Source organism: Populus euphratica, unplaced genomic scaffold (assembly GCF_000495115.2).
Source record: "Populus euphratica unplaced genomic scaffold, PopEup_1.0 scaffold1116.1, whole genome shotgun sequence".
NCBI classification, from domain to species: Eukaryota; Viridiplantae; Streptophyta; class Magnoliopsida; order Malpighiales; family Salicaceae; genus Populus; species Populus euphratica.
In genome coordinates this window covers 51,095-63,548 of record NW_011500971.1, presented here as the reverse complement: position 1 = coordinate 63,548, position 12,454 = coordinate 51,095, and the positions used below count along the sequence as shown (strand labels likewise).

The window sequence follows — 12,454 nt, the reverse complement described above, 5'->3', positions numbered from 1 at the left end:
TACAAAGAGAGAAAGGAAGAGCATGATCTTGATCTGGAAATCAAGATGCCTAAATGCATGGCAAATGCCTCCTTTTATAGGCCAAAAATGGGAACTATTGATTTGATGACTAATTGATAAGTGGGTGACCAACTTTTGACTTGGTGACAATCCTTATCTTCTCTTGTCTGCCCAAAACGTCATTGATAACGTCAAAATTGGAGCCAGTTGTAAACATGAAAGTTGTAGGCAATTGTCTCAGCTTTCTTGTGTAAAAATTTCAGCTCATTTGGACTTCTAGAACTCCAGATATGGCCAAAATACCGAATAGTGCTCGGGCTGGAAGACAGATTCGGGCTTCTTTGTTGTTGCTACAATTTGGACTTGATAATGGCCTTTTTAGATCTTGGGCTCCATATGAAAGTTGTAGGCCTATGTCTTACCTTTCTATCCATATAAATTGGACCTAAATCTGAGATCTGTAGCTCTAGATATGACCCAATTACCGAACAGTGTTCCGGTTTGGATTGCACCGACATCTCTTTTCTAAGTTTGGCCATCTCTTTATCCTTGCAATTTAAGTTCTTCAAGTCATCAATCAATCCTTTCATTTATGTGATAGGCCTGCATTAAAAATAGACATTTACCACAATTTATAGGTATCTTATATTATTAGATACATTATTGTAAAACATATTTTAGTTAAGGAGTTATTGATACTTCAAGTGCAAAATGATGATATAAAACCATGATAAAAATGCACTTTTAAGTACTAATCAGTGCTATTTGGGCAGGTTAGGAAAGGGGTAGGCCAAAAGATTGGGGAGGATACAGGGGTGGGAGGTGTGTAGGTTGTGTGGAGGGTGCTGGAGTATGTGTTATTTGTTTAGAGTTTGCAAAAAGAAAGATAGTTTTATGAAAACGAACATGACAAGAGACATAAATACGATGAGAAGCTAAATCAAGACAACGATCACCAAGATGAGATGAGCTATAACCTAAGAACACACATGGTGAAGAACAGAAATCCAATTTGTGAGCATAGTATGAACACAAAAAGGGAAAATAACGATACTTAAAAGTACACAGAAAATTATAATCAGGAGTATGACAAAACAGACACTTCAAAGGAGATTTATTTTAAAGAACAAAAAATAGGCATGCAATTAATAAGATAAATCGATGATTCAAAATCATATTTCCAAAATCATAATGATGCACTACACTAGCATAAAAGGGTTAGGCTAGTTTCGACAATATGTTGATGATGATACTCAACGTTGCCATTTTGTTTATGAGTATGAGGATAGATTAACCAATGGTGAACACCAATAGTTTGAAAGAATTTATTTAACTTATGATATTCACCACCCTAATCAATTTTAACAGATTTAATTTTAAATGAAAACTAACATTCAATAAGTGTTTGAAAACTTTGAAAAGTGGAAAACATATTAGATTTAGCAACAAACAGATAATACCATATATATTTAGTATGCGCATCGACAAAAATAACAAAGTAGCGAAAGCTATTAGAGAAAAACATAGAGGCAGGACCCCAAATATCACTAAATATTAAATCAAGTGGGGCAGTAGTATTGTGACCTATAGGTTGCAATGATAGACGCAACAACTTGCCTAAAGAACAAGCCTGACATTGAGCAATAGAACGTTTAGAAGTACATATGATTTTATTGTTAGAAACTAACAGATTTAAAATGCGAGGGGTTGGATGACCCCTACGACGATGCTAAAGGTCGGTAGTCATAGAGATGCAAAGAAACCAAAAAGCTTAAGGAACTAACATGGCAGAAGACTTGTAGAGGACATAAAGACCATCATTACTCTGACTGGAAAGGAGAACTTCCTTGGTGATGAGATCCTTGACATAAAACTTAGAAGTGTGAAATTCAAAATAAATATGATTATTATGATAGAATTTATGAACAAATAACAACGATTTAGTAATATGAGGCACATGAAGAAGATTAAATAATGTAAAGATGCGTTTTGGGGAATGTAATGTAGTATATCTAATATAGGATATGTCAAGGCCCTTACCATCATTAACATGTAACAAACAAGTATAGTATAAACTCTTATTATTGAATTGGAAACCACACACAAAGGAGGTTCCAATCAGATTATATATTGTTAACATGATTACATTAGTCATCTTATTCAATTAATGCTAATACTTGTAAATCTCGTCAAGCATTCATGATTATAACTTATGTTAACAACAAATCAAGTTCCTTTCATAGCTCAGGTGTCGGTTATACCATACATTATGGGCTATGAAAGTGCCAAGCATTTGTTGTACCAAGTGTTATACAACATAAATCAAGATTAGTCATTTAACAAGCAAAGTATTAAAGAGTGAACAAGATAGCAAATATAAAACATGTTAGTATCAAACATTAAAGTCCATATTAAGTTTACATTATACTTATTCTTACACCATTAGTGTAACCTTTTCACCTTGACATAATTAACTTAGCTAGACATAATGAAAGAAAGCAAAATAGATAAACAAAATAAGAACATAAAAGTTAACTAAGTAAAGGAAAGGAAATGAAAGGCATAAACTTAATATTAATGAAAACAAAGCATAAAAAATACAAAGAGAGAAAGGAAGAGCATGATCTTGATCTGAACACCAAGATGCCTAAATGCATGGCAAATGCCTCCTTTTATAGGCCAAAATTGGGAACTATTGATTTGATGACTAATTGATAAGTGGGTGACCAACTTTTGACTTGGTGACAATCCTTATCTTCTCTTGTCTGCCCAAAACGTCATTGATAACGTCAAAATTGGAGCCAGTTGTAAACATGAAAGTTGTAGGCAATTGTCTCAGCTTTCTTGTGTAAAAACTTCAGCTCATTTGGACTTCTAGAACTCCAGATATGGCCAAAATACCGAACAGTGCTCGGGCTGGAAGACAGATTCGGGCTTCTTTGTTGTTGCTACAATTTGGACTTGATAATGGCCTTTTTAGATCTTGGGCTCCATATGAAAGTTGTAGGCCTATGTCTTACCTTTCCATCCATATAAATTTGACCTAAATCTGAGATCTGTAGCTCCAGATATGACCCAATTACCGAACAGTGTTCCGGTTTGGATTGCACCGACATCTCTTCTCTAAGTTTGACCATCTCTTTATCCATGCAATTTAAGTTCTTCAAGTCATCAATCAATCCTTTCATTTATGTGATAGGCCTGCATTTAAAATGAACATTTACCACAAATTAAAGTTATCTTATATTATTAGATATATTATTATAAAATATGCTTTGGTTAAGGAGTTATTGATACTTCAAGTGCAAAATGATGATATAAAACCATGATAAAAATGCACTTTTAAGTACTAATCAATCATTTCCAAGATAGGTTACAGAATTGGTCAGAGTTGCAAGATCAGATGTGACGTGTTGATTCGCGTCGGTGTCAAGTTACAACAGAAACATTCACAACAATAAGGTGAGTAGAAGGCTGTGGTGAAATTAAGGATAATGTGGAGCTATATGATCGAAGTTGGAGCACAATTGGCAACGGACATGCTGCTGTCTAAACCACAGGGAAGCCCCCGTATTGTGCTTGTTTTGATGTCAGTTGGTTGGTCTCTAATTGGCAGTAGAGTGACCCCATAACTGGTGGTTGTAGCGGTTGTTGTGGGGATGCCAATTGCCACAAGAACGACCCCTGTTACGGCTGAAATTTAGGCTATGATAAGACATAGCAAAATAAACAGAGGGCTATAGTGTTGGCAACAATGGTGGCTGTTGCAGCAGAGAAGAAGACAATAAAGAGGGAATAACATCCATGGAATGAAAATAGTTATTGTGCAGAAATTCATGCTTAAGAAGGTGGTTGTGAAAATTAACACATGACAGTGATTTTGCCTTGGTTATAAGGCTTGTTGCCAAGTCTTTGAACTCACCATGAAGGCTATGAAACATATAAAAATTAAAGTCTTCAAGAGACATGGGGTGACTAGCAGCAACCAATTCATCAAATGATGATTTGGCTTGCTGCATGTATATACTAATTCATGAGTCACCTAATCGAAAATCCTGAAAGAAGCCATGAAGTTGCATGATGCGAGAGTTAGATAGAGATGCAAATGCTTTTTTAAGAGTGTGTTAAACACAATATGAGGTAGAACAATTTACCACGAGATGCAACATATCCACGGAGAGGGAGGAGAGTAATGCACTCAAAATAACTTGATCCTATTGCTTTTAATGAAGAAAAGAATGGTTGATTATAGAGGAAGAACCAGCAGAATTGTTATAAGTAAAAGATGAAGGACACGGTACTGAGCCATCAATGAAGTGAAAAACACCTTGAATAAGAAGATAGGGCTTCATCTACATTCGTTAATAGAGATAATTTCTATTTTTAAGCTTCAATGAAACAAAACACCTTGAATAAGAAGATAAGGCTTCATCTGCATTCGCTAATAGAGATAATTTCTATTTTTAAGCTTCAATGAAACAACTTGGTTGGTGTTTGATAAAGGAATGATAACTGAAGTGTATGTTCCCATAAGATGTAGAGGAATGACAAAAACTTGTGAAGAGGAATCAGAGACATGCTCTATAAGTAGAGGTTGCTGTTGTGGAGGAAAAACACCACCGGCAGTAGCTTGTAGGTAGCTGACCAGCTGTGCTGCACCATCGGTGGTGAGGGATAAATTGGCGGCAACAATATAATCCATTTATGAAAAGCAGAGAAAAGGTTGGCTACAAAGAGAAAGAAGGAGAAAAGAGTTTTGATGGCATAAAGCTCTGATACCAAGTTGAGAATAATTAGGAGGCTTAACTTATTGGTTAGCCAGCCCTTTTTATATATATATATGTAGGGCAATATACAATAGTAATTATGGAAGTTACCATATAAGAGTATTACTACAATATTTTCTATATCTAATATTTCATGTATATGTACATTCTATAATACAAAAGAAAAAAATATAAATAAATCAAAAAAATTTCTATAAAAAAGTTAAATAAAAAAAATCTTATCAAGATTTTTTTACAATACTACTTATATCTCATGAGAGTTTCAATGTTCTTTTAACATTTTTTTATTTTTTATTTTCTTTTATTTTCTGATTATAAATTATGCCAGATTATTTTATAATTTGAAAGTGTCACTAATAATATTTATAACTTACTTTTCTTAACGTCTAAACCATGTTATTTTACTATTAAAAAACACTAAATTAAAAAAAAAAACTCCATTTGGTATGATATTAACCGCTAAATATCTTTTTTTTTTCTTATTTTTTATACTCTATTAAAGTTCTGATTGACTGTACTGGTATGTATTTATTATTTCTTCAATGACACAATGTCGTTTAGTGGAAAGAACATGAAAGAGGGGCGGACAAGATGATATAAAAAAATCTTTTACTAATACTATCACTTTTTCTTTTTGTTTTTGTTTTTTTTTTTTGTGGCCTTTTTGGGATAGATATTGGAGAAAGAGAGAGTCAAACAGAAATGGCGACGGCGAATTCTCCAAACACCAGCAACAACTCTGATTCCGATGTCGAAGACCCTAAACCTAACCCTAACCCTTCAAGTAATAATAACAATGCATCAATTATTCCTTCTGTTGAGTCCAGCACCCCTTCCGTCTGCCTCATCCGCTTCGCTGGTGACTCCGCTGCAGGCGCCTTTATGGGCTCCATCTTCGGCTACGGTCCTCTTTCTTTATATATTTATATATATGTATATATAATAGACTCTTACCGTTTGTCATTGCTTGTATCTCTCTCGATTTTGTTGGAATCTATATTTATAATTCAGATTTAATTTAATTTTAAAGTGAAGTGAAGTGAAGTGATGTTTTGTTTTTTTAATGGATGCATTTCAGGTTCGGGATTGATTAAGAAGAAAGGCTTCAAAGGATCCTTTGGGGAAGCAGGATCTTGTGCCAAGGTGTGATATATGAATAATGATAATCATAATAATGATCTTTTGCTTATTTGCAACATACAGCTTTTGTACTCAGGTGCGCGCGCGCGCTGGTTAAAAGCCATGCTTGTTATTTCCTATCAAGTTCTTTGCGCTCTTCAATGCGCTATTCATTATTCTACTTCGATGTTTCAATTACAATTTTTGGTCTTTGCTGTATTTCTTGCTGTCTTTAGTTGCTAAATTTTTAATTTTTATTTCGTTTCCCACTTATCAGTTTCTTGTATTAGACATTTGCAGTTCTATCTGGAGTACACAGTTTAGTTGTCTGCTTTTTGAAGAGGCTGCGAGGGAAGGATGATGGTATAACATGCCCCATATTTGAACTGATTATTTCACATTTCTTGCTTGTTTATATTTCATAGATGCTTCTTTCTTTGCAGTCATCAATGCTGGAGTAGCTGGATGTTGTACTGGTCTTGCTCTGAGTTTTCCAGGTATTCAGCTTCTTACTAGACACGTTAAATTTTTAATTTGCTAAGACCTGAATTCTGTCTCAACTGAAAAAATATATTAGCTATTTGTATTCATAGTGTCTCTGAGCTTTAAATTTTATGGTCTTGTGCACATTCATCAATGACAATCTGTTCTATCATGTTTTCCCATGATGTGCATAAACATCTCCTTGTATACACAATATTATTGCCATTTGTGCAAGCAAAATACTGTCATCTTTGGATTGTTTTTGCAATAACTTGTTAATTGCTAGTAAAATATTTTCTCCATGGGGTGTGGGGTGGGCAGGAGGGGGTGTGGCTGTCTTTTCATCGCAAGTGAATCTTACCTACAATGCTAGTGATTGCATTACTCAGAACTTGATTCACTGTTTTGACACTTCTCTTAAATCTTTTTCAGCTATCATTTTGTTTCTGAGCATATCATTTCATATGCCATTTGGAGACTTCACATCTTTTTTATTCTGCTGATGACTATCTTTATCAGCTATGATTTTTCTTTTCTAAGCGTATATTTCATTTTCTATTTGATGGAAAAATCTGGATTTTTCACATCTTTTAGTTTTCTAGTGACTTCCAAATCATCTTGGTTCTCACCTATTTTGAAAAAAGGTATTCCCCCTCCATCTTTTCATAGGAACTTTATTTTTTCTATATTGAAATTTATCCTCAAGAAATATTTTCAACAATCCAATTATATGAAGCTTTCCAAACTTCCAAAATTTCACAAATGATATTATCATTTTCATATTCAGTACTGTTGTAACTACAGACACACAGTCTGCAAAAAGAACAAGTTCTTTATGTAACTTATGGTTGTTTTCAAATTCTTAAAAATGGATACTGCTGAATAGAGATCTGGGATAAACTGCTAGTTAAAGTTGGCTACCATAAATTGTTAATGCTTCTTAATAGTGACATTTTTTTCACTTCCCTATTTCTTTTTAGCTTTCTCTTCTTTTCCCTTGTTTCTTTAAACTTCTATCTTTTATTTCTATTATTCTCAGTTGATCAACTCCTTCACATCAGTCTCTTTGTTTTTTATTGTCAGTCACTGGCAGTTTTTTTTTTTTTTTTTTCATGGAACAGCAAAAGGCTTGGTTGTTAGATTTGCTGCAAAACAGAAAAGGCAAAACAAAGAGAAATAACATCACATGATTGCATAACTATCCCCTATCAAATACAAATAATACTAGCTTACAACAAGTATCACCTGTCAGGTTACGGCATGAGTTAGCTTTTAGCTTCAAACAACTTCCTTGTCTCAATTCTTCAGTGTTTTATTTGTATTCATCAACCCCTACAGTTTCCAATGCTCATTGACAATGTTTTTCCTTCACGAAGACTCTTTCTGATTTGGCCTTTTGAATTCAATTTTCTATTGCAGTTTATATTAAACTTGCTGCTGTTTCTCTTGTTTACTGTCAATTTATGTTTCCTTTGCATCCTATTCTGTTCCAATTTGTAATCCAATTCTTTCGATAATAAAATATGTTCACTATTTGCAATGAATTCACACATGATGCCACTAGTAGTCTCTTCTTCCAACTCTAATTCGTACTTGCATGGAAGGTAGTCCTTCAAAGTAGATACGTTTATTCAAGAAAAGAACAAAAAAGATATTTCTATTCTTACAGTGGTCATAATCTGATTTTTATGGGCTGTTTGGTTTGCTATTATGTTTTTCAATGATGAATTTTAAGAACAAAAGATAATAAAAATAATAAACTAGAAGAAAAGATGGCACTTGTCAGAGATGAGGTAAACATGTCAATAAAGGTTCAAAGAGTGGATGCTGACTCAAACTGTAGATGATAAAAGAGGTTGAATGTTGAAATTAGTCTTGCCTTTTGGTTGATGTATAATTTTAAACCAAAAAGAGTTGAGTAGAAACCTTACTCTAAAATCAATTCAGTGATGCAGAGTGCATTCTTCTATGCATACGTGCTCTTCCTAGCTGGACCCAAAAAAAAAAGGGCTATGATGTACATGATGTATGGCCAGATTCTGGTACTGTTTTTTTACTCATGCAGATGTCAATAGGTTTGACAGTTTGTCTTATGGATTTACAGGTGCACCTCAGGCACTTCTGCAGAGTTGCCTTACTTTTGGAGCATTCTCATTCATCATCGAAGGGCTGAACAAGAAGCAAGCAGCACTGGCTCACTCTATTTCTTCAAGGAATAAATGTTACTATCATGGCAAACCTTGTCCGCTAGCACTCCCTCTTTCAGTCCCTCTTCCAGATGAACTAAAAGGGGCCTTCTCCTTTTTCTCCAAGTCCTTAAGGAAACCCAAGAGTGCCAATTTTCCCACCGCCACCCCCTGATTAAACCAGGAGCAAATTCATAATGTTTAGATTTATGGTGACAATGTATCATGTAAATCTGTAGTCTTAGATTCTGAAGCTTGCTGCAGGCTTTTAGACAATGAAATGATTTCTTGTTTGGCAATGCATATTTATTTTTGGCTGACAGGCTTGCTTATTATTTTTTGGTCAATTTGCTTTTATTGATCAGGCTTGACTGCACTTGATTGCGTTTCCCGTTTGCTAGTTTCCAAGCTGAAATGCATGCAAGCAAACAATGGCCTCCATGCGTGAATGGAAACACTGATGCCAAGCGTGAATTAATGTGGTACCTAGCGGCCCTTCAAAACCATTTCTGCAACCGGGGAAAAGGGTTGAAACGAAGGCTCTTTTGGATGTGTTATGGGGAACTTAGGGTTTTCAATTTAAGTTTCCCCATTGACACGCTGCATTTATGTTTTTTCTTCCTTTCTTCTAAGAATCCTTCTGTTGATAATTTTCCGTTGATAATTTTATTTTAGGCATGGTGATCAAATTTTAACCTTGATGCTAGGTGGAAAACAGAATTCCTAGAAAAATAAAGGGTAAAAGTGCAAGAGTTTGAAAACATAGCGCATAGTGTTTCCCAAAATAGAGGGTTATGGAGTTAATTAACTCTTTTATCTTTCTTCAAGCTCTAGATTGAATCAAAGGACATATATTTCTTCTCCTCCAAAGAAAAAAAAGAAGTTATTGGATCAATTATTCACTTGCTTATATTTCCAGCTGTTATTCTAGTATGTGTGAAAATCAAATTATTAAAGCTACAAATGCTTAGATTCATTGGGAAAAACTAAATGGTTCTATATATATATAGTTTAGAGTTGTTATTGATAATAAAAACTTTTTTAGCAAAATTTACAAAGCATAAAAGATAGAATCATGTTTAAGAGAAACAAATATTTGAAAAAGAAAAAAGAATTGAGTAATTTTAGTGTACATAAAATAATGCTATCTACAAGCATTTATATGACATTGAGAAAATCTCACACATGGCAAAATTTTGTGCGGTTTAGTACTAAAAACTAGGTACTTCATTATAATTTTAGTTTTAGCCCTAGGTTACATGAGCTCGAGAAACTTTAAAATTAGTTCAAGAATAGTTATTAATTACATCATTTTTTATTAATGAAGGGTTAAATTAAAATTAAAAAATAATTATTAAATATATAAAAAATAACTTTAATTGATCCAAGTTAACTTGCTTAACCTATAACCTGAGTCACGAGATGAAAATAACTTCATAGAAAATAAATTAAAACAAATCATGAAATCTAATTTTCATTCAACTCGATATTGAAGAATAAAATTAACAAAAAAATTTAATTAAAAAACTTGAGTTAATCAAGTTAACCCATAAAACTTATGGTCCGGGTTATGACATTATCATAATTTTTAGATTTACTGACGGAATTTCTTGTTGGTATTTATACTAATAGTTCGTCGGCATGAATTTTCCCAATGTACTCACAGACGGAAATAATCTGTCGAAAAAAATCTTGTCGATGATTTATGGTTTGTCGATAATAGTTTTACCGATGGATTTTTTGATGGAAAAGGTGCGCTAAAAAAAAATTTACACGCTTCATTTTTTCATTATTCCCATCGATGAACATAACATATTGCTGACAAACAAAATCGTATATCATTCCATTAGTGAATTTGTTTGACTATCGATATTTTTTTCAGTGAATTTGACATATAACCGTCAAAGAGACCATTTGTTATTTCATAGGTAAGTAAACAGTGACAATGAAGTTTGTAGTAATGTTTTTCTAGCCTTTTGGAATATACCGATGGACTTGGGCAGTCGGTAACCCCGTTAGTAATAATTTAGATTTTTTTAAAAAAATCTATTAAACAAAATTAGAAAATTAATAACATTTGCAGTAATTCATATCTAACTTTCTAAAATATATACCAATGAACTTAGGTCTTTGGTAAACCCATTAGTAATAATTTTAAAATATTTTTTAACATAAAATCTATTAAAAAAAAATAGAAAATAATTATATTATATTAATTTAATATAAAAATCAAATATTTATTACAAATTTAAACATATATAATCTTAAATACAATTAATCCAAAATAGAGGCACTAGAAGAAGAGGAGGAAGCGGGTCTTCATCGAGACCAGAGGTGAATAAAAGGAAGCACATGTACCACTCATATACAATCTCATCTTCATTTCTAATTGGTGAGTTCCATCATCTCAACACTTAGTCGTTTATAATTAGCAGCAAGATGGGTTATCTAAACTTGAACTCATTAGTCTAAAATCATCTCAAACTTAAGAGTTTGAGTGCTTGGAACCATTGATAAGCATTCAAAAGTTAAAACAATACGAGTCATTTGCAAGTTCTTTGTTGTAGTATTAAAGAGATTGTACACCTAATTTTTATTGGGTCCACTAAATAATCTTACCTCCAACCACAAATCTGGATTGAAATCTGAATGGGTTGAATGATCATTACTATATCTCTCCTTCAATCATGTGTTATATATATCCTTGAAAAAAAAGCCAACAAATTAAAAAAAAATAACTTAAGAAAAAAATGGTTGAAAACAAATATACAATAAAGTGTCAAGCTTGGCTATCCATGACCTGGTGTACCTTTTTTTGACAGTCATCAATTTGCATGTGCATTTCCATAAAAAACTCCATCAAACTTGGCTCATGTTAAAAAATCATAGCCTAGAAGAAAAAATTATTGTTAGTTAAATATATTTATAAAACAACAACAAATAAAAAATGGTTGCAATTACAAAAAGAAATGTTATCATCTAATTTGCATGCGAAATGAAATGAACAGACTTACTAGTATATGTGGTAACAGAAACATGAACACGTCGATTATGGTTCACCACACTAGAGTGTAACTATCGCATGAAATGTTTGGACATCATGAGCTGAATATATTCTAGCCATATGCTTTCAAGATGTATGATGGTTTGAAATCCTTCCAAAATGCCACCTCTTTACAGCCTGGAAGCTCTCTTTCTTTCGCTTATTTTTTTTGTTTTCTTTTACGCAATCTATATGTTACAAATGTATTATTTGTTGGTAAATGAAAAATAAAATTAAATAAAAGAATTAATTTCTTTTATCTTGATTCCAATCTTAAATAGTTACAGCGTGATTCTCCCAAACTCCTTTTGTAATAGCATTGCTAGCTCTATCTCATTCAAATGTTTACTTGCAGTGAAAAATTGTACAAGAAAATTTTCATTAATATTAATAAACTAACTGCATTAACATAAAAAAATATTTAAGTTAATATCAACCTTAAACTTTTCGAATCAGGCATCAATCATAAGTTTCCATTTAGGATATTTGGAAATTTAACTCCATTGAAACAATGGAATTTTTATCGATGATTTCATCGCCAATGTTATGATTCTGACAGCCTCAATATTTGTAAATCTAAAATTATAATTGTTAATTAAAATTAATTTTTAAAAAATTATTAACATGTTGTTGTGAAGGGAAAACAAACTTACATTGAAAGATCATTTTTCCATTGAGCCTGATACTTTCGGGTAAATGGATCCCACTATTAAGAGTGATTAGTACTTAAAAGTGTATTTTTATCAAGGTTTTATATCATCATTTTGCACTTGAAGTATCAATAACTCCTTAACTAAAACATGTTTTATAATAACATATCTAATAATATAAGATAC

At 32.7% G+C, this 12,454-nt stretch overlaps 1 protein-coding gene across 1 annotated transcript; it reads left to right on the top strand.

Moving 5' to 3' along the window:
* Nucleotides 1–5,404: 5,404 nt before the first annotated feature.
* On the top strand, nt 5,405–8,897 carry LOC105116940 (Mitochondrial import inner membrane translocase subunit Tim17/Tim22/Tim23 family protein). The gene is made up of 5 exons (XM_011014451.1): nt 5,405–5,691; nt 5,866–5,930; nt 6,197–6,269; nt 6,350–6,403; nt 8,494–8,897. Exons 1-5 carry the CDS (start codon nt 5,490–5,492, stop codon nt 8,748–8,750), a joined length of 651 nt encoding a protein of 216 aa, XP_011012753.1. The 5' UTR covers nt 5,405–5,489; the 3' UTR covers nt 8,751–8,897.
* The last annotated feature ends 3,557 nt before the right edge of the window (nt 8,898–12,454 follow it).

Coding starts and splice junctions, on each gene's coding strand:
- LOC105116940 (XM_011014451.1), top strand. CDS start 5,490: ATGGCGACGGCGAATTCTCCAAACACCAGCAACAACTCTGATTCCGAT. Junction 6,270..6,349: donor GCTGCGAGGGAAGGATGATG/GTATAACATGCC, acceptor CTTTCTTTGCAG/TCATCAATGCTGGAGTAGCT. Junction 6,404..8,493: donor TCTTGCTCTGAGTTTTCCAG/GTATTCAGCTTC, acceptor ATGGATTTACAG/GTGCACCTCAGGCACTTCTG.